At 27.6% G+C, this 24,710-nt stretch overlaps 1 protein-coding gene across 4 annotated transcripts in view; it reads left to right on the top strand.

The window, feature by feature from the left end:
- The window catches only part of LOC129981841 (cell adhesion molecule Dscam2-like), a 430,627-nt gene that overhangs the window by 339,947 nt on the left and 65,970 nt on the right, over positions 1-24,710 (top strand). For all 4 annotated transcript variants that reach the window (XM_056092863.1, XM_056092864.1, XM_056092866.1 and 1 more), the window contains 2 exons: positions 10,403-10,588; positions 11,420-11,713. In XM_056092863.1, coding sequence (XP_055948838.1) covers positions 10,403-10,588; positions 11,420-11,713 — 480 coding nt within the window. The remainder of the gene's footprint in view (positions 1-10,402; positions 10,589-11,419; positions 11,714-24,710) is intronic.

Below are 24,710 nucleotides of genomic sequence, written 5' to 3' on the forward strand. Positions count from 1 at the left end.
ATCCAGAATAAAATTATAAATCATACTACATCTGGCTGAAATGGAATAACAAAATTTACCGCCACAAAACCACAAATCGAAAGTAATTGCACAGCTTTCTACTGACATATTTCTTTTAGCTTCGTACATTACATCGTATTCTCAGTTACCCATTAACTTAAGCAGGTTACGGACATCTGCTTGGAACAGTGAAATATAATGCAAAGGGATAGGGAGGAAATAACTATTTTTTTCTTACAAAAGATGCTGTTAAAAAGACGTGGAACAATTTGCTCAAAGACCCGTGAACGCGTTATTTACAACAACGGCTGGCTGTTTAAACGGGGTGAAAACATAAACTGGAGTTTGGTGAGTTTGGAAGAGATAGGAAAGTGGAAGGAAACAACAAAAAAATATAAATAATACCGAATCTGGAACTGAAGTCACTTAAGCGAGAGAAGAAATCCAATTTACTGCATCCCTAGTCCGATAATGTAAGTGGCGAATATTCGAACTTCGCCTGCACATTCTATTTCTTTTAACATTGTAAAAGAAAATTTCGTTTTCCGACAACAAAAAAAGGGGGAAGAAGACTGAAACTATTAAAGGATTCTGAGGCAGACGATTTTTTTCTTCTTTTTTCCATTTTCGATTTTGGGAAAAGAAAAAAAAAAAAATCTAAATTCCATTTGAACGAGGACTCAGAATCTAACCGTTTTAAGAAGGTTTTGAACTGGTTTAAGATACAAATAACAAAGAAAAGCATATATATAGCACCAAAGTATTTTTCAAAATCTGTTTTGCGTAGTAATTGTTTTGTTTTATTTTTTCTAACTCAATTTTTACATAAATTTTGCTTGATACATTACGATTTTTTTTTCTGCTTCTTTATCTTTTATTTGCAAAATCGAAAATTATTTGAAAATACCTTTGACAACTTTTTTTTAAAAGCAAATGCAGTGTTATTTTACTTTTTCGTATATGTAGTACAGAGTAAATATATATATCTTCAAAACATTTGAACTCGAAATTTTGACGAATCTCTACGTTTCTGTACGGCGAATCTCTTTTGGCGAATCTCTACGTTTCACTGAGTTTGAGAAACACTTTTTTGGAAATGTTTGTCTGCCTGAGTTTGTCTGAACGATTTTAAGTCTCAGTGAACGTGTTTGTCTGAACGATTTTAAGTCTCAGTGAACGTGTTTGTCTGAACGATTTTAAGTCTGTGATAACTTAAAATCGTTTTGAATTAGACAGTTGAAAGTTTGTATACTGAGTTTATTCCAAATATGTACATTTCTATCAAATTTTGAGCAAACTCCTTTCGGAGGAAGTATGTCTTTCCGGCCATTTGAATCTAAGTTAATATGATAATTGCAAAACGAAAAGAGTTAGACGGATAAAATTCTTTTCTTCTTCATTTAAAATCTATAGTGTAGATTTTAAATCTATACTATAGATTTAAAATCTTAAATTACTTATTTTTTTAACTAATCTTAATCTCTATATTTATATAGTAATTTAGATTATTATAGACTAATCTTAAATCACTATAGATTTTAAATCTACACTACACGTCTATCAAATTTGGAATCAAATCTAATCAGTGATTGACCGTCTGTCGTCTCTGCTTTCAGAAATATAGAAACACGGTAACTCAAAAACGTAATGAATTAAATATATTAAATTTGATATGAGATTTGTGGCTACAATTATAGCTTTATAACAAGTTTTTGTTTTCATCGATTGAGAAAAACACATCTAAAACGCAGATTCGATTTTCGGATTCTATTAATCTCGTGTCATGGTTTAATATACAAATAACTCGCCAAGGATGACAAAATATATTCAGTAAAACTGCTCAACTCACTCCAAAGGTTAATATTTCGTAATCTCTATACCCAATGGCATGAAAGAGGTTCTCTGGTATAAAACCTGTATCAGAGAGGGTATAAGAGAAAGTTTAGGACAGACTTCTCCCGCTAGTCTTAGCTCTCGTCGTGTAATTTGCTTCCTCCTCAGACATCTGAATTTGAGGATTTTCATATTTAGTGAACTCGTTCCATGCAAATACACAAATATATAGACACATCTTTAGCAAATTTGTATAATCTGAACTAAAATCTTTGAAGAAACATAAGGGAAAAAATTGATGTTACCTTTTGAAATAGAGATAACATTTTTTCTGTGGCAGATTCTATTTAGATGAACTTTTGTTTCCTTGCTTGAACATGGAGTATTTTTTTTAATAATAAAATAAATACTTTCATTGGAAGCTGAAAGATATGATATCAGAGAAATAAACTTATACTCTTCCTTTATTAAAAAATACATTTATATATTAAATATAGCTCCCAAATATACATTTGTATTTAAAAATATCATTTATAATATTTTTGTTAGGTTTCGATAGGATTTCGACATTTTAAAGTAATTAATAATAATTACATTATTAAATACAAAGAAGTAAAAAATTAAAATTTTTTAAAAATTCTGAGACAGACTCAATTTTACTGCCTATCATTTTTTTTCAAACTTCCTTCAAATAAACTAGATTTAAATATGAATTGTTTAAAAAAAATTCGAAAAAAATAATGAAATTTATCAAAAAATGCGATTACACAGCATGAAAATGTTTTCAAATTTCGTTTCGTGCTGTAATTGCTTCATTTCATTTTTCTAATGCTTTCGATTTAAATTTTGTTTGATAAGTAGCGTGTTTCATTTTATTTGCATATTCTCCAATAATGACTCTACTTGAGTTGGGTGATTCGAAAAAAACAAGAGAGATTGTTTGACAACGATTTCTAGAAACAAAAGTTTTCAGTGTTTTACATCATGTGCCGTAAATTTGTTCTCTTTTTAAACACCTTAATTTGTAGATTTTTATCTTAAATGAGACGGTTAAATTTTTATTTCTAGAAATGACTAGCAACTATAAAAAATAATATTTGTAATAAATGAAGTTTTGAAATTCAAAAATATTTACTCTTAAATTTCTTAAGATGCCTTAAAATAAAGATGAACAATGGATTTGGACAATAATACTAAATATTATGAGATGCGTATGACTTATATGATCGACTATTTTAGATAAATGCCTTAATTACTCTATGATTAATTAAATTCGATCTTGCTATATGTAAAATTGTTTTAACAGTACTCAAAATACTAAATAAAAAATATTACATTCGCAACTTAACTATTTTCCCAACCAGAATATTTATTGAGAACATTGGATTTCATATAAATCCCCCATTTTATTTCATATAAATCTCCCTGGTATAACATAATATTCTTAATATCCTCTCCCACACTAAAGTATTTTAAACTAAATTCTAATAAAAATCATGTTTAGATAGCCATACACTTGTTCTTTATAAAGGTCATTAACATTCCTACTGAGATCAAGTTCCGCGACATCATAATACTTAAAATATATAATAGTTTTAACAGTAATTGGTCTTCCAATTATCGCAGCACTTTTTCCTAATATTTTATTCATCATCCAAATCATACAAATAATAAAGTGCATAATTTTTTGTTTGATTAAATTTTTGAAGAAAATCACTCTAATAAACAGGAGGTCATTAGGTGTAAAAATATACACCTAAAAATTTATTAAAGTCGGAAAAAATATTGTGAGGCAACAGAACTGGCATCACTGAAAAGTTTGTATTTCTTATTTTATCGATTCTATACCAGTTACTTGCTGAAAACTGTTTGAATTTCAATGCGACAAGGAAATGCATTATTTATCTTTAAAAAAGAAACTTGGCTTTCCAGTATTCTGAAGCACCTGAACTCGAAAGTTCTTAAGAACAAAAGAGTTAAAGAAAATACGTATTTATAATTCGAAATATTGTTGCATGATAATGTTATAGGCTTACTTCGCAATTATTTTTGTTTAATTTATAAGATTACCTTTTAATCATGCAATAGAGATGTATGAAGACAAGAGTCGCTTTTGTTCTGGTCCGAATATGCATGGGTATTAAAAATTTAAATTATTTAATAATTAAAAAATTATTATATTAAGGAATAAAAATATACACCTAAAAATTTATTAAAGTCGGAAAAAATATTGTGAGGCAACAGAACTGGCATCACTGAAAAGTTTGTATTTCTTATTTTATCGATTCTATACCAGTTACTTGCTGTAAACTGGTGCAAAATTGATGTCGTGCAATAAAATTGTCTAAAGTTATTGAAGAATTTAAAAAAAAGACTGGTTACGTTTTAAATAAAAATTTGAGAATAATTATAATCATTTTTACAAGCACTCTCAATCCACGAAGTAAGCACTGGTAATTTGGCTAATTTTGTATCCTAGGGTCTTTCCTGTGGAGAGTTTGAACTATTTCCCAACCAATTTTTCGCTTCTTGTAATTTATAAATATCATGGCAGCGTAAATATTATCGTATTAAATAATATAATACATAGAAATAATGTGAATAGAAGTCTCATCAATTTTTTAATAAGCATGTTTCTAATAAATTAAATATTTTTGCAAACGTCTTGCATTATTATCCCGTATAGTATGAACGTATATTTGGTAGCTCCTGACACTGTCAGAATGTTAAGAATGATATGAATAATAAGGCTTTTGTTATAAAATCATAAAAAGTGTCTATGATTATAAACTACTTAACGTAATGTGAATAATATGTAGATTCTTAATGCATACAATATAAAATGCTAGATTTATTGACGAAACATACGAAATTCTTGTAATAGTGCATATTTAGAGAATTAAAGATTTTCTTTCTTCGAATATGCGTAAAACATGGAAGGAGGAAAAATATTGCTCCATTCAGAACAAGAGAGCAAGGTTTTTATTAGAAGGAACTAGATTTTCTTGATTATAAGCTAGATTTTCTTGATTTCAATAGTTATAGCCCTATAGCTATAACTATTGAAAAAAAAAAAATACAAATTCTCATTCTTTACTGATGATGAAGCGTTCAATTTTGTCAAACAGCCAAAGCTTTGGAATGATCTCATCATAAATAAAATAAAGTACCTAATTGTTTTACAATTTCTTGACATCAGTAAATAATCAAAAAATAAGTAATAAAATAGGCAGCGTAACAGAGAGAAAGAAAATGTGTCCCTGTTATCGTTGAAACAAATTTTCTTGTGATTAAACATAGAAAATTATATGTTTGTTATTTTATCAGAATAACACATGCTCTCAAATTGTTGAACAGTAAATAAAATGTAAACATTGCGTGTTACATATCTCATGAGAATAAGGTAAGGTGGATTGAATACCCAAAAACAGTAAATAATTAGTTGTTATTTGGCGTAATTTCACACGCAAAATTCACGTATATTGCTGAATTAATTTACAATTTTGTCATTCAAAAGGAATGAGCAATTTTAATTAATATGGCAAAATAAAAAAAATAGCTTTGGATAAAGAGTAAGTTATTAATGCATCTTAAAATTAATTTTCCATTTCGTTTGTCATATTTACTGTATAAAAAAGTTTTTAGTTTAAAGGACGCATCTGTGGATCGTGTTGACCTTCAATATTCTCTGGTCTCAGTGGAGCAGTTTATTGTAGAACGCAATCATGCATGTTTTTTGCAATTGGTTTACAGAGCTACACACAAATAGCTTTCTTAACAAGAAAGAAAACACATTTTTGTGGTAGAAGGCTTACGAAAATTAAATTTGCGCTTCGTTTATCATATTTGTTGATTTTAAAACTTCTTAGTCTTGAGAACATATCTGTAATCCATGCTGAACTCCAATGTTTTCAGGACTCAGTGGGATAGTTTATAGTATAACATAATCATGCATTTCTTACAATTGGTATATAGAGTTACACACAAATAGCTTACCTAATAGATGCGGAGACATATTTTTCTCAAAGAATGCTTTCTCTTCACTTCTGAGACTTCTGAATATTCCTCTATCTTTGGTCCGAAAGAAACAATTAATTAATATCAATAATCACAAACTTCGTCTAATTCTATGAAAATCTTGTTACATTAGATAGGAAAAAAACATTATCTTTGTATATATTTCTGTATACAATGTATAACAAAGAGATACTATTGTAATTGTATCGAAAAACAATTCCAACTCGAATTTTGGCGAATCTCCACATTCCGGACCTCCCTAAACTAAAAAAAAAATTTTGGAACTATGTTTATCTATCTGTTTGTATACACGATACATTTTTCATTCATAGTTTTTTTAGCATTAAAGTATTGTAATTTTATTATTGTATCTCCTTTCTTGTTTTTTTTTTACGTATATGTCTGCCTTTTAAATTTTCTAACCATTTTTACTCGTTTATTCTTTAATTAATTATTTTCTTTTACACTTTTATAATACTTGCAAATCTTCTCATTGTTGTTTTCCAAACAATGCGATTTGGCTTTTATATTATTTAGTATTTTTTTAATTAACACCAGAGTTTTTTGAAAACTATTTTTTTATCTTTCTTGTGTTATAAAAATTTCTAATAAAACCTTGAGCAATTTTTTTTTTTATTTCACTTGATTACAAACTAATAAGTAATCAAGCAAATTAAATCCTAAGTCAAACAGCTTTTTTCCTCATTCTTCCTGTTTTTTTTTGTTTTTTTTTTCATTTTTTAATAATATTTCGTTATGTAAACAACATTTATTCTCTTTTTTATTTTGTGATTTTTTTTTTCATGGGCATTTTTATAATTTTATGTCATTTGAATTTCCTTATTAACATAATTTTTTATATTTAAATTTCGTAACACACAAGAGCAGCCAATCTTAATGGACTAACTGTCGATCAATCTTCAAATTAATATATCAACCAATTGAGTGTTCGGGCTGATTGGCCAAAAAGGACCAAATTATTCGCTCGAATTTGGAGGTCGGATTTATCTCCATTTCATGTATACTCAACTTCTTAAATTATCAAAAATCATAATTGAAAGGAGTTGTATTACATTATATAAATACAATAATTCAAAAACACTTGAGCTAGGCAAACGAAATTTACTATATGTACTATTCCCTATATTCATAGGGGCCGGTGTCCTGGCATAGGGGTATCAGAGCGTCCTGGGTTCAAATCCCGGTTTGGACATGGTTCTTCTTCATCTGTTCTATCAGTGAGATGTGTGAATGTGCCCCCTGCAAAAAGGGGCTGTGCAAACGAATGTGATGCGTGAATAGCTAAGATGTACTCTTGGCCCTAGTTGGCGCTACTAAAAAACACGGGAAGCATCCTCGGTTTAAAATCAATGACTTTGTCAGCGAGCATGTCCATGGCAAGTGTCATTAGAAACAACAACAACTATATTCATAGATATCTATCAAATTTTGCATGGAATCGATTCAGAACTTTTCTGAGTGTCAGAGTACAAGTAGCCGGCATCCTTGAATAGGGATAACTCATTTTCCCCTTGATCTGGGCGTCCCCGGTTCGAATCCTGGTTCGGGCATGGTTGTTCTTCGTCTGTGTTCTATCTGTGAGGTGTGTGAATGCGACCCCCCCTTGTAAAAAGGGGTTGTACAAGCGAATGTTTGAGTTTCATCTTCATATGAGCTAGAAGTCAGACTTCTGCCCTCGGGTGCCCAATGGTCTTTACCCTCAGAAGCTAATGCACCCCCTTTCCGTGGTAACGCGGACACGACATCATTATCATCATCAGAGTACAAGTAAACACAATAACTACTAAACGTTAAGAGCTAGGTAAATAAAATTTGGTACATACTTTACAAATACTAGGTACACAAATTTATCATTTAAAATGCAAAATCTATTCAAATTTTAAACAAATCTATTGAAAAGTTGACTGTCTGTCGGTGAGTATTTTCGAATACAAGTAAAGCAATAATTCAGATATGTAATATCTCACATTACATGCTGTTTGAATTAGTCAGAGAAATAGCGTGGAAATCGAAAATTTGATTGTTAGATATATGTGCATTAATTGTTGCCAGGAATAAATCGTAAAAACAGATTGGAAAAAATATGCGATAGATTCAGTAAAAATGCTGGATTTACGCATAAGGTCCATATTTTATACGTACGCCAATATGAGCTGTTTTGTCAAGGTCCACATTGTTATCTAGGAGAAAAGGATAACTCTTTATTAAAAAGTGCCAGCAAAGTTTTACGGAGACCATGGCAGCTGGTTTTAACTGAATTCAATAAAACTGCTAGAAACATTGATACATTTATCTCTATCAACTATGATGAAGAATCACATAAACAACATCTGAATTTAATCAGCGATAATTACGCACCCAAAATTAAAATCCAACAACCATTATCAAGAAGTAATGCAATTTTAATAAAACACTAATTACAAAGACAGGAATATGATCGATATACGACTCATCTGTTTCAAAATATTAATTATTTTTGTATTTGATTTGATAAATGTAATTAAATACTTCATGTAAGACATATTCGTTATCTACCTTCCTAAATTGGCTCTGAAAAGCATGTTCCTTGCCTTTTGAAAGATAAATTATTTGTTTGTTGAAATTATATCTCAGTACCATAGTTGAGAGTACAAAATAGTTGATTGAATAAAAAATTCCTCTTTATTTGAAAGGAATAAGAATAATACATTTTTAATGATTTAAAGCATAACTATTTCAAGCACAATTTTAATAAATATTCTTAAAATCCATTTGAAATTTGATACCGCTTCGTATATGAAACAACAAAGTCTGCTATTTCGAAATATAAGCTTCCCGTTGCTCAGTGAAATACGATTTTTAGAGCAAAAGTTTCAAAATTCTTAGAAATTTAAAGTAACCACACTTCAATCCGTCTTCTATCTTTTTTAAATTATCATCCGATAAGTATGGGTATTTCAGTAATAATGCATTTGTTTGAAATATTAGAAATTGAAAGATCTATTACATAGACAAATTAAGGAAATATACATTAGTACTTATTTCAGTTTTGTGAATATGAAAGCGAAATTCTTGGCTGATATATCCTCATATCCTTGTTTGAAATTCATGAAATATGTTCAATTCAATTCAAACTGAATAATTGAGAGAGATCATGTTTCGAATTTTCTATAAATATGTTTCATAATTCATTAGAATACATTACATTTCCATGTTTTTAGATTATTAAGATCGGAATAATTTATAGCATTTAAAAATATGTTTAATGCTGTACATCATTAACATTTCAATTATTTGAAATGTTAAATTTTTATTTTTATTATGATCAAAGCTAAATGATCAAATCTAATGAAGAATCAAGCACATGTACATATTGAAAAAAATTAGATTATTTAATTAAAATTCTTTCTTGATTAGAATGATGATGTATTTAAAGAATATTTGTTCGTTTAACATTTTGACAAAGATAAATTTAATCAATATATCTTCTATATTGGATGCAAATGTTGAAATTAGATTTTTATATTAATCTATTTTGACTAATTGCATGTTAATTCAAAATATTTACTTTCCTAGCCACTAAATTATTAATAGTGAAGTATTTGCTTAAAACTTCATTCTGTTATTTAAAGAGATTTAAAAATATTAATCTAATGGAATCAATCTACTATATATTAATGTGTACAAATTTAAAAAAAAAATATATGCATATGCACTGCAAATTAAAAGTGAAAATGTAAAGTTTAGGTCTGGATTAATCATGTTAAAGTTAATTTATGTCGGAGTTTTGAAAAAAGCAATTCATTGTCTCAATTATTTTGACGTTAGCTTAATTATTTGGTTTCATATTTTGGCAGGGAATTGAAATTAATCTAAATTTCATGATATCCAGAAAAAAAAAAGTTTTTATATATTGACTGTAAAATTATTGAAAATTGAACTATTAAATAAACTAATAATAGTTTTATTAAAATAACTAATATTAAAATTATTAAGTGCACGAAAATAAAATTAGCATCAATAAAAGGGACATTTATTGAAATTTAAAATAATGTAATATTATTTTTTTTGGAATGACAAACTTGAAAGATATAGCTGAGAAATACGAAAAAAAAAATAGTTACATTTTTAACTTTAACATTTTAATTAATTCTATCGTTTCTTGAACAGAAATGGTACTGAATATCTTCAAAAGCAAGCAAAATTACAAATATGAGCAAGAAAGAAACATTGAATATATATATATATATATATATATATATATATATATATATATAATACACAAATATTTATATAGCTAGAGAGATAGATATAGATCTGCTTGTATGTATATAAAGACAATGCAGATAGTTTGGAATAATTATTTTAATCTTAAATGGTTTGAAAATATTCTTATTTAATTTTCATTGTTATTTCGCGTTTCAAAAATTGAATGATTCAAAAGGGAGAAATTCAATGAATACAAAGTAAGTTAAAAGAATGGAGCTTATCTTTAATCTTACTACATATAGAAAATAATTAAATAATTGTTTTACTTATTATTCTTTTAAAGGATTCATCTTGTTTCAAAAGTCTGAAGCCCCAGAATGGGAAGAAGTTCAACTCTCAGAAGAGAGAAATAGTTACGTTTTCTACGGTCTTCAATGTGGAATGAGATATCAATTTTATTTAGTCGCCTTCAATGTTGCTGGCAGAGGCCAACCCAGTGACGTCATTTCAGCCAGAACTGAAGGTACTGGTACGTATATCAGATTCTTTTCATTTTTCCTAGCTGTCTCTCCTGTTATGCTTTTTTTAAATTTTAAAATAAACAAGCATGTTTTAAGTTTCTCGTATTAATTTATCATGCACAGGATATATTTTTCTGACCCAGTTCGTAAAATGTAGCTAGAATTGTATTGTTATATAATTTCTATTGGTTTTGGAAATAATTGAATGTGAAGCATTATGAAATAGTCAAAAGTGGATTATAAACTGATCAGAATGGCCTAAAAAGTCTTCTTTTTCTCAATTCGCTTATGATATTATTTCTAATATGATTCTCAAGAAGACTGATTAAGAAACTAAGGAGAAAAGCTAAAAGCCTGAAGAAAACGATGAAAAAATGATATGGATATTCTGTATACTACCTTCCTAAATTGCATTTTTCATCGATCACCTCAACGAAGTATTGACAACAAAAAATAATTAAAGTTTTCAAGAAATTACTTCAATTTTATATGCTTGCAAAAATTATAGCAACCTTAAACTGCATACAATTTTTATGGAGACCTTATATATGTATTTCTTATTTTTAAAATAAATATTGTGGCACTCCCAAAGATGTATCATTATAAATTAAGAAGCTATCTTTTCACATATCACATATTCTCTGTGAAAACTCAACAAACTTTTATGCATTTCTTCTGCTACATTACCAATCACTTTTCACACGTAATCTCTGTGATAGCTCAGTAGACTTTGGTGCATTTCTGCTGCTATATTACCAATATCTCTTCACACATAATCTCTGTGATAGCTCAGTAAACTTTTATGCATTTCCGCTGCTACATCACCAATATCTTTTCAGTGCCGATAGCCCCAGTGAGAGAAAATCTCCTGACAATAAATTCCACATTCATCATCATCCACCTCATTAGCTGGAAGAGCGGGGGCTGTGCAATCAATTTCTTCGCCGTTCAATACAAGCCACTCAACCAGCCGGAGTGGATCCTACTATCGAGTAATGTGTTGCCAGAGCAAAAGACGGTCACCGTCACCGACCTGACCCCAGCCAGTCATTACATGCTACTTATGACTGCCCACAACGATGCTGGGACGACTGAGGCTGAATATCAGTTTTCGACTCTCACGCCGTGGGGAGGTAATGTTACTATTTATTTCCCTTACATGACTATTGATCAGAACACAGCTATTTCTATATAAAGTTTGTGCTATATTTAATATAGCATAAGATACGGTTAAACAGAAAGTAACATCCTTTGAAGAAAGATTTTACTTCCTCCTTTTAGAATTTATTGGAGAAATATATATTTCCATCTTTTCAGGTTATTAGAAATTAAAATCTATGAAACATATACAACAACTTCTGGGTAAAATATAAAGTTAAAATAAATATTATTAATGATTGCTCCAAAGTCTATATTAATTCTAAAAATGGAACATCCGTTAAATGTGTGGAAGTCTATTGACTATTCATCAGATAGACTGATATAGAATAATCTAAATTCTTATAATATACCATAAAGATTAGATATTCAGAGCTTGAAGTATATTTCTTCTTAAAATTATAATTTATTAAAAAATTAAATTGTACTTTGATATTGTTCTAATGTATTTTCCGAAATTATTATTGCTTAAAATTGATTTTTATCTCATCTCAACTATTACAAGAAAATAATTATTTCATATATATTAATTTGTTTGTCGTAGATTTGTTATATAGAGTGGGGGGAGATTTTGAACCCTTTTTTGTAAATATTTGATACATAATTTTTTTAAAAAAATCCTTGTTACAATGAAATTCAAGAAAATTTCATTGTATCAAGTAACATTTAATCATGTGATTATTTTCCATTATTTAAATTTAAAAATAAATTATTTCATTTATTACTAGAGGTAAAGATAAAAAATTACGAAAGGCAGCATTCTTTAATAAATATACTATTAATACATTAATGCTTTTTACGGTATCTTGATATCGCTTGCGTCAATTGCATTTGGAAGATTTAGGTATGCAAAAAACAAAATACGAGTAAGATTATTAAAATAAAATGGCGGCATTTATGCTGATGAAATTTTATTACTTAAAAGTACATTGCTAAGGAAATTATGTACATCATCCATAAGAAATTTCATTCAAAGTAATTGCAACAAATATACCAAGGGTACTAGCCAGCCACCGAAGGCAGCTAGTTAGCAATGTACGGGTGACATTTTGTTAATTAAAATAAGTCAAGAAAATAACATTATATGTAGTGTAATTAGAATGACAACAGATTTATTCATTGGTGGGAATAAAATCCTATTCTTAGGTAATATTGACATACTTAGAATGTTTAAATTACAGTATAAAAATTCTAATGGTCATTCTGTAATTTGAAAATAAATACCTCGAAAATATTTATGGAAACTGTTTTGTTACAACTTGCATTATGGTTTTGTTTTTGTTATAGCTTAATGTAATAGCGCAGAATCTATAAAAAATGTTAAATAACATATTTAGCGTTTATTCCTTACTAGAAGCCTTTGGCGACCAGTAGGTTAATGCTCGTTAAAATTGTTAAAATTTAATGCTCGTTAAAATTTAATTCTCGTTAAAATTTTAATAATCAAATATTTTATATAATTCTTACTTTAATAGCTTCATCAAAATATTTTAAACTAATTATTTATTTTTATTAAAAATAAATAAATCACAATTACAAAGTCAAAACACAATTAAAAATTAATAAATTAAAAAATTTATTAATTTTTATAGTCAGATAATTAACACATAATATTATAAATTCCTTCAGTCATAACTTAATATGTATCTCTCTAATTCCCGAAGAATTTATGCATTAAATTAAAGTAAAAATGATAATTCTGCAATTAATATAATAATATTTTTTTACTGAAACAAAGCATTTTTTTATAATATGATTATTGAAAACAGAGACACTGAGCATTTAAACCTTATGGGCACTAAAGAATATCTTTCTTAATTTATGTAATATATCAAGAATGTGTCAACAAAATTTTCTCAGATTCTCCATGAGCAGATCGATTAATTAACAATGTTTAATTTTAAATGCATCAAACTTTAAGAAAATAAACAAAGTAATTTGAAATAATCGGTCGAAAAATGTTAAACCCAGCCTCATTAGCGTGGAGGAAAAAACTGAATCCTTACTCATTTGGCGGTGGAGAAATGAAGATTTTTTGGCGGGAAAGTTAGTTTTTAATTAATATTTAAAATTCTAAATGAAAAAAAGGGACTCCAGGTGCACATTTCCAACCTCCAAGGTATACATGTACCAAATTTGGTAGCTGTAGGTCAAATGGTCTGGCTTGTAGAGCGCCAACACACACACATTGAGCTTTATTATAAGCATAGATAATTCATATCTCTGAAAATATCCTATGCTTAAAATAAATAATATGGCATTTTTGATTGCATTTAAATATCTCTAAACTAAAAGAGTATTTGAAAATTGCTTTTTCCTTTATATATATTTTTATAAGTAATATTATTGAAAAATATTTTTAAAAAATACACTATTAAAATAACCCGAGGAATATAAAATCAAACGTCCGTCATGAGGATTGATAAAATATTTAGACATCAGTGCCACTAACATTTTAAGCCTTCTTTAAATTTATAAGTCAGTGTATTTTAAGACGTCACAAAATTGAATATTCAGTAAAGATGTTTTGGCAAAAACAATTTGACATTTACGAATCTTAAATTTTGTGCTCGTTTGTGGTCGAAAAGTCGTATTTTATAAGTTTTATAAATGCAATAAGCAATGCAATTTGCAAAACATAATGGTGAGAATTTCAGGGGTAATAAAGTAATCTTAACATAAACTTTTGGCAAAATGCAGTAGAATGCATTTACAGTCAATTGATTTAATAGTCATTCGTAACATTTCTAGAAACGTTTTCAAAATTTTTATTTTTAAAATATAAAGAGGAACGACGAAAAGATATAAAAGTAGAAAGAATTCTAAAAATATATGGACCATAAAAATAGTTATTGCGCAAGATACTGTTGTAATCTCGTGGATTGTTTTCTGCAAGCATACCTTTCTAACATAACCTGGTAGCATATATACTGCACAATACTATGTTATATTAGGTTACATTATTCAATATTCAATAATACTATATAATATTTCGAATATTGTTTAATGCCATGTAATATTGTTCAATATACGTGTGCTACAATCGTATAATATTGTGTGGCAATATAAAATAAAATTTAATTGCATATCGTTGCAAATTTTAACCAGAGAAATTATAACAAATTAGTTTAAGTTCATTGATATTGAGCAGAATTGCCTTAGTTTCGACATATAGATTCAAATATGCACATTCTGCAAAAGGAGTAAAAAAATAATTCCTGATGTCATATGAGGTTCTAACTCCTTGTATGTGCATGGAATAATGAGAGGAAGACGAACCCAAAGGGTAAAAAAATACTTACTAATAGCTATTGAAACTGCAAAAAGGAAAAATGTAATTATTAAATAAAAATATACTCATCCGAATTCCAAAAATAGAAGTAAAAGAAAATTGATTCGATAAAATTATAAAACAAGCTGCGTGGGATAAAATTATTAAAAAAATAATCCTATTAACTTTAAAACAAATAAGTAAATTATATGCAAAATGATAAGAAGCAAAAATTAATTTTAGGAATTATTTGTTTATTTATTTCTAGCTCTTGAAACTTAACTTAACACAAACTTAAAATAGAAGATTACAAATTATTTTCATTAGAACTAAATATCACTGGAATTTTTAAATTAAAACTACGATTATTCTTCCTCTTATGACATTTAAAAAAGGAAATTAAAAAAAAACAAGCAAACTTAACAACAAAAATGGATAGTATGCGTTTTAGAAAATTTTCTATGTAATTTTTGCTTTATAATATTCATTTATTGAAATGTTTTTTAACAATTGGACTATTTCATCACTTATTTAATTAGACAGGTATATAAATTATAAATAAATAAGATATGCAATCTAATTACTAGTACTGTACGAGCTGTATGGATTTTTTGTATTAGCATTGTCAAATATTTGTCTTAAATTAGCCAATATAATTGGAATAATAACCTTTAAAATAATCGCTTTTAAATACTTATTTGTGAAATGAGCTACAAAATATCAGCTTCTCTTAAGACAGTTCATAATTTAATTCATATAAAGGTTAAAAGATAAAATGCCACAGAACTTCTCTAAACCGTTTTACTCCGTTACGTACTAAATGTACAATACATAAATGAAATGAATATCTGGAAATACATAATCTATATGAAATCTAATCAATGTCACAATAATTTTTTTCGATAATTAAAGCAATTTTTTTTATCATTTATTAGTTAAATTCCAGCAGCGTTCTTATATATGTGACTTAAAACAGCCAGTATAACTGAATTAATAACACATAAAGTAATCTCTTTTATACTTGCTACTTGTTTAAAAATACTATTTCTGAATGAGCTTTAAAATATCAGCTTCTGGGCTTTCTCTTAAAATAATTCACAATTCAGTTCATACAAAGGTTAAGAGATAAAATTCCACAGAACTTATCTAAAGCATTTTACTTAGATACGTTCTATTTGCCCAATATGATGAATATTTTTTTCTTTATTTTTGCCTTTTCCTTCAACGTAGGATTAATGATGCTCGATTGAGCCCGGACCATCCACCGCTGAAAGGGAGACTTGCTGATAGCGGATTACCGGTAATCCGAAACAAACAGTGTCAACTCAAACTTGTTAGCAGTCTCAGAAATCCCCAACCCAGCTATTTGCGTTAGAGATTAGGATCCGGAATCAGCCACAGTTTCGTGTTATCATTAGAATTCTGATTCCCCAGATCTCAGAGAACGTTTCGATTACCATTGCAGCAGCAGGAATTGCCGTCCTCGTGCGGATATTCGGCTTTAGATGCGAATTTAATAATATGAAGCATGCATTAATATTTCAAGGAGAAGAATTCTTGTTCTCCTACTTTTCCAAGATAAAGGAGGAAATAATACAAGAGTAGGCAATAATACAAGGGAAATTTCAGACTAAATGAAATACTTCATATATTTGCCTGGCGTTTTCATTTCCTGCAAAAGACTAGCCATGTTTATTAATAAAATGGACGACAAGAATTGCCCGAAATGGTATGTAATGAAGAATTGAGAATGCATGCATTTATTTGAAAGTTGAATGCGTTACTTTGGTTTGGAATTTAATATATTCGGGCAAGATGCATATTAGGCAAAGGAAGACCAACAGAGCAAAAATAGAACTGTCCTTTTTTTTCTGATATTATTTATTTAGCAGTTTTATATATTTAAATAAAATATGATGATAAAAGTAAAACAAAAAAAAAATTGGGAGAGCAATTTAATGCGTGATATCGCTAAAAAGTGCTGAAGTTGTACATTTTAACAAGCTCATTAAATATTTGTAAATTGATTCAAAGCATTGAGAAAAAATGAAATGAGCCCTCCATAAATAGTAATGCTTAATTATAAGTAGCACACTTTCGAATCTAATTAATAAATTAATCGACAGTAGTTTTTATAAAATCATGTTTCCTTCGAAGAAAATATGTAAATACAAATCCCATACTGATTACAAATGAATAATTTTCAATCTTATTTACATAGAAATTGGACATTTAAATTTAAAAAAAAAATCAACATACCCTTATTTTAACATGATATTCGAAACCATAAGCAATTTTACAGTACAGTACACTCCCGATTATCCGCGGAATTGGGTGGCGCGGCCGCAGCGGATAACAAAAATCGCGGATAATCCGAAAAAAGCTAAAAACGGGTATAGCAAAAGAGAAAACAGTCATTCCAACTTTGAAAAATCGTTTTATGTACATTAAAACGTAAAATAAATAGCAGGAAATGTTTTACTAACTTTTACTATTTTAGTATATCACTCAAAACTAACCTAAAATGCATTTTGTTAATGAAAATAGAAAAGTTCTTTGTACTTACGAGAGGCGTCAAGGATACACAGAAAAATGAATACATATGTACTATTTTGATACTATAATGTATTATGTAATTACAAAAGCATAACTGTAAAACTGCACCTTTTTGAAGAAATGTCATTTATGTTTGCTTCTTGCTTTGGAAGCATTTTCTCTTTGCTTGGAAGCAAAAACAAACACTTAGTGCGGCAGGCGCGGATAATCCGCTCCACGGATAATCCGCCCGCGGATAATCGGGAGTCTACTGTATTAACTTTGCAGTTTATCTATCAGTTCTTATTTTTTTTTTTAACTTGCACTAAATTTTACCATAGTGAAATCGTGCCCGACAATGCGCTATATGACATTGTCAGCATGAAAGTCGATAGAAAAAGACTCTAATATTTAATTATTAAAAAGGGGGAGGGGTTGTATGTGTTTAAAATGGCGTCTTTTCAGGAAATATACCTATATAGATAAATTAAAAAATATTAAACATAAATGCATACTTTAAAAAATGCAATAAGCGTGCATCATTCATGTTCTCTAACCACAATACTGCACTACCCACGCTTCTAAGTGGAAGCTGAATATACTTATTCTAACAGCTAATTATAAAAAAGGTTTTTATATGTAAAATCGCGTTTTTCTGGAAAGACAAGTATATAGATAAACTCAAAAAATAAAACTTTATCCAAGCATGCAATTTGATCCATATCGTTAGAGTCATTTCTAAATGCACGAAATAAATAAATTTATATAAATATATATATATACAGGAATTAATTATTGGTTTTAATTTTTCTGTTGCATATTTCTAATAATTTTTCCCAAAACATTCTTTATTAGCGAGAGAAATTTCAAAGTACAAAAGCTTGATAAGTCATGTAATAATAGGAATTCCATTTGTAAGAATGTAAATCTTGTAGAATATATTTGAGTAATAAAGCTATTCATGAAATATAAACCTCAAAGCACAATAAAATTTTATCAAAATGCCTGATAAATTTCATTAATAATGTTTCCAGTTTAACTGTGTTTTTTAATTTTAAAATTATTAAGAAATGACTGACAATGAATGAATATTTAATTTCAATTATTTTCTTAATTTTACTGCCTTTTTACTTATTGTGTGTCTTTTTTTTTATCAGTTGAAAGTTTTTATTACTTTCATTTCTTATCATATATCTCACATGGTCCTAAAATTCTAAATTAAAATATTAAATCCAATATCAGATTTTATTTAAAGTTTTGATCCAAAATGAATTATTGCGATATAAACTTAACAAAATCTATTATATAACTATTCTAAATCAAAGTGGTATATTAATATTAGTAACTTTAATTAAAATTAAAATAAAATCAATAAGAGACGAACGAAAAAATAGAAATATAAAATCGCTCGATAAATAACATAGAACGTTTTTAATCATGGCTTTCATCATCCATATATTAGTTCGAGCACAGTAAAATTATAATATAATAGGATTAAAATGGGAATATGACAAAGTAATTTCATTGAAATTCAATAATGCAAAGGTGTCATAGATATAAGCTGATTAAAATGTGAAGTACGAGAGGTATCAAATATCACTGAATAGCTTTTAATTCAATGCACGTTAAAATAATATGAATTTCAGCATACCAAGAATAAAATAAAATGAAGTATTAAAATAAACAAAAGATGTTAGAAGAGATGGTTAAAAGATTGTTTGATTTTGTTTACTGATGAGATTTTGTTTCGTTATTTTGCTGATGAGATTTTGTTTTGTTATTTTGCTGATAAGATTTTGTTTTGCAAGATAGGATCAGTAAGGACAAAATTACATTCTGGATTAGATACATTTTGGAAATGAAAGCTCTTTTTAAGGAAAGTGGAGAATCGACCACTGCTTGGTGCTATTTTCAAAATCACCAACTTGGCGCTTTTGCGCACTTTTTCTCCCTGATTGCTGGAAATGATTTAGATACTACAATCACATATGCAATATAAATTTCGTAAAAGCACCCCCCCCCCCACACACACACAAATTTTAAAAAAAAGAAATGAAAAAAAAAAAAGAAAGAAAGAAAAAACACGCACAAAATATTTGGGCGAACCTTTACTTCATCCTCTATTTCCTGAGTAATCACATAATCTTCAATAATTATGTAATGTGTAATCTTAATTGATTGTTTTGAAAGGATACTGAGATTTCTTATGAATTATTTTTTAGAATATTCTTATGAATTATTTTTTGCATATTTAAATAATACAGTTCCCTGTGTAAAATATGATAATTTTTTTCATTCTATATAATGCTTTCTCTGATTAAATAGAATTATATTGAATTATATGTTGAGAAATAAATCGAGTATTTAATTTAGCAATATATATTTTTTTTTAATTCTTAGAATGTTTTAAGCTTTCAAAGTTTTGAGGAAATCTTTTTTTAACTGTAATGATGTTTTCTGTTCTGGCATTAAACTAACTTATTGGAGCCAAATTTGGCTTTTGCAGTTTTATGAAGACAATTAAAGGCAACTTAAGTTTAGTAAAACACTTTTAAATGAAAAATCAACTACTATACATTATATAATACCCAGAAAACTTAATTTTTACATATTGTAGGAAAACAGGATTGTTTAAAATTTATTTCCTTGTATATAAAATGTAAAAATAAATTTAAAAAAATAAATAGGCATTGACCAATTAAAAGGATTGATGTTATTTATCAGCCGTCACATTATCGACATTCCCAACTTTTGCTTGCATTTTTATGAATGCGTCTTACTCAATTTTCTGTATGCTAAATATGCAATGCTTAAGCACTTTGCATCTGAATAGCTTGCAAAGAAACATTTCAGATTCTTGGAAAATTTTTTATTTCCTAGAAAAAAAGAGTTATTAAGTAAAAGCTGGACTATATTTATCGCATTACTATTAAAGATTTTGTGTTGAAAAAAAATTAAATCTTAAATACCAAATTCCCATACTGTGTAGCAGGCTGTGTAATTTATTTTGAATTCAATAAGGATTTTTAAAATTTATTATTATTATTATTTGCTTATTTATTCTTGCTATTCAAAAATCATTCACACAAACAAATACAGACTAAGGCACAAAACAGTTACAATATCATATAATAAATTAAAATTATAATATTTTTTTAAATATTTAAGTTTACTGCTAAAAAAGAGAAAGTTATACCTGATTACACAAGTTAAAAAAGAATAGTCACTTTGAAGTAAGAAATAGCACCTGACTCGAAACTCATCTTCATTTGCATTTACTCAGAGAATACAGGTAGCGCCATCTATACATAACATTAATTACTATAATTAGAGTATGAATAATTGTGTAAAAATAATAAATAATAATTGAATTAGATGAGCATACAGAATGCTGAGAATTCCATAAGATTTGGTTTTGCTTATTATAACAAGATTGATATTTAATCATTGCTACATACTCCTATATAAATATTTTAAGTTTTAAGAATTCGTCTATATTTTTAGTATGTATATATATTTTTATTAGAATAATTTTTCAATAATATCAACGAATTTTCAACAGACTGTCATAATGATTTTTCAACATTGTACATACAGAAATATTCTTAATCAATAAAAAAAAATAATAATAAAAAAATACGATGCAGTCTATATGAAATATAAGATCTAAATGGAACTTTTTGGGGAATTTCGAAAACAAGAAAATTAGAATTCCAAGAAAATTGAAATTAATTTATTTTTGAAACGAATATTATTTCTAGTTATAAAATACTTCAGAAATATGATACATTAAAATCTATTTTCAATTTTTGTGAACTACGATGATATCTGATGACATTACCTTGATAAAAAATGTAAGAAATGTAAAGGCATTTTAAAAATGCAAAGAGAAAAATTCCATCGTCTTACTTAATATATTTTTTTTATTTTATTACTTGTCATAAACAGCTAAATATGGCTGTTTTTGTCAATATTACAAAAAATGAGTGTATAGGTCATTTAAAGGTTCAAAAAATCCAGGAATGCTTTCATTTTTCAGTTTTCATCATTTGTTGTATTTTAAAAATCGTAAAGAAAAAAAAAATGCATTTTTTGATTAGTTTTATTGTTTGCTGCACGAAACTTTAATTCCTTCCTTTTACATAAAGAGGAAGAAATAATACTGCGTAGAACAACCATAAGTTCAGAGACAAGCGGGAAAAAAAATACGCGTTCGAGATAAGGAAATAATAAATCACACATTTTGGACGTGTTGCTTAATTAACTAGAAACAAATTTTCCTAATTTTTTTCGCTTTTAATGGTATTGTTTGTTACAAGGATAAGAGTTTTTTTTTATTTGATATAGTCCAAGAGGTCTTTTATTTCTCTTTTTATGTCTTTCTGAAAAGTACTACTTTTCGTTGATTAGATTTTTCAGAATATTTTCAAAACTAAAAGAAATAATAAGAAGAAAAAAAAGGAAAAAAAAAGAAAAAAAACATTGCAACTTTGCTTCCTGAATTCCGGCTTGCATTTCTTTAATTGCCGCCCATAAAATCTTAAATCATCACAAAAATCGCGAGTATTAATTTACTAGCATAAGCTATGCAGCCAATTTTCGAATACTTTTCTCAGTGCATGTGGTTAGTTTCACCACGAAATTTGTATTATTTACAGCGATTCCCTATATTATGTCATATGAGTTAAGTCGTAAAATAAATTACATGCCAAATTGACTGTTTCATTTACGAATTTATGGAGATAGTATTAGAAAAATACAATTTACTATTTTCAACTTCATTGAAAAAAAAAATGCCTTGAATTTTAAAAAATCACGTTTGTACATAAAAATAATTGTAAAATATTTTACTGTAATCGCGATGTTCAATTTGGTAATTTGTTTTCATTTATAATAATTTTATGTTGCATTTAATCTAAACATTTAATACAAGGGTATTTAAAAATTTATTTATTCTATAATTGTAAAGATATTTTTAAAGAATAATATTTTACTTGTTCTTTTTGCTTTATTCAGGCTTTAAACGTCTATGAAATGAAAACAACTAGAAAAATCTAATTAGTGATAACGCATTAAGAAATGAGATATGATTGGATAAGGCAGCATAAAATAAACCACACAGCAAACAGTTCTAAATTTTTCATTTTCCAAATGCAAAATTAAAACCTTTTCTTAAATAATAAAGAAAATCTCTAAGTACATAACGCTAACGTACGTCATACCGAAACGACTCTTATTACTTATTATCAAATGACATCTGTCAAATGTAAACAATTATATTTTTACAGTAGCATTTATTTCGCTATTTAATGGAATTGCAAAATATTATCAGAAATGCTCTGCAGAAATCTCGCCGTGTCAACAGAAATACAATCGAATCAGAGAAAAAAAAAGATGTAAAATAAATAAAAAATAAGTTTCGAATGAAAAATTTAGCCCAGCACAAAAATTGGCTTATCTGAATCCAGATTTAAAATCGCTTTGATTTACGATTGGAAATCGACGACCCTACCTTCCAAGACTATTACTTAACAAAAATTGCTTTTATATTATTTTGAAACTGAAAAAATAACTTTTTAATGATATCAATTTTGTTTCGGTACAATTTCAATCTTTAAAATATTTATATGATATATGTATTTTGCATGATAAATTGGTAAGTTAAATTTTATTGATTTATGTTAATCGTAATCAAGACCATGCCAGTAATTCTTTAAACAATGTAGGAAATGCAGTTTTTAGTTTATTTACTCATAATTATTCTATTGCAACTGTAACTGTTTTTAATGTTATTACAGAATTCAATTCATTCAACATAATATTTATTCGCGCGCTTTTTCATTGGCAAAACAAAGATAAAAAGAGTTGCTGTCTTTGGACAGAACACCGAAATAGTACTTTCACTTCCATTTTAATTTCATATTATATAGACTTTTTATTTTGCACCAGCAATAATCAGTTGCACATTAATTTAATTAAATTAATTTCTTCTTTGGAGTATCAAATAATAGCATAGGAGTTTAAAAAATGCATTCTGAATTTATGAACAAATAAAAGTGTAAATAATCTGGACATCAAAGACAGCTAATTGAAGGGTGTTCAGTAGTAAGAAGCTGAAACTAATTATTTTATTAAAATTAACGTTTGCATCTACGAATTTTTTAAGCAATTGGATTTTTAGGGCATTTAAAATTGATTTTTTTTTCATTGTGGAAGAATTTTCTGCCTTATCATAGCCTGTATAATTTAATATACTTATCTTAATGCATTATTGTTTTATTTAGACTATCATGTTTTTATTAAAAACTTGGTTTCTTCTTCTAAGTGCGCCATAAAATTTTATTTATGAAAAATATTCTTATTATTTTCCACATTTTCGCGTTTAACATATTTCACAATACATTATTATAATGTTTTGGATTCTATTTTAAATAATATTTGCTACTAGATGGCGCCACCTGTATTGCATCCTAATTTTTTTTTTTTTTAAAGTTTAGTTTAGCTATTGATGAAATAATTAAGATTCTTAAATATTGTGAAATTTATCATCAAAAATGTACCAAATCATTACTGTACAGAATTTCAAAAACGTAACACATCAGTAAGCGTATAATGCAGGAAATGTGTAATAGATAGTAATTTAGTAACATAAAAGACGACAAATTAAGCAAAATTGTTCAAAAATATCCATTTAATATAGTGTCAGAAGTTAAATTTTCATTTATTGTGAAAGAACAATCAGAAAATCCTGGAAGTGATAGTGAATTTTCTTCCTCTAATCTTGTAGTTCAGAAAATCAATTCCTATATAAATGCTTTAAAAGTTGAAATTTGAGTTAGACAATTTAACTATTATGTCTTCTCAGTACATTTTCCTTTGATGACCAATGGAGATTACTGCTTGCTTTTCATTTCACAACCTAATGTGAAACTTATGGTTCTTTGGACGAAGAATTTCTCAGCATGGAATTTTTATAGAGATTTATGCTATTTTATTTAGTAGCCATACGCCTGTTCTGTTAACTGTGCACATAAACTTTCCAAATGAACTTAAGTCAAATGAAATCCCTTTTACACACAACTTAATATTTCAGATCACACGCTTTTTCGCATTGCAATATGTGATCGTAATGTTGGGGTTTAAAATTTCAAGCATTTTAATAATTT

This window comes from Argiope bruennichi, chromosome 8, assembly GCF_947563725.1.
Source record: "Argiope bruennichi chromosome 8, qqArgBrue1.1, whole genome shotgun sequence".
Taxonomy (NCBI): Eukaryota; Metazoa; Arthropoda; class Arachnida; order Araneae; family Araneidae; genus Argiope; species Argiope bruennichi.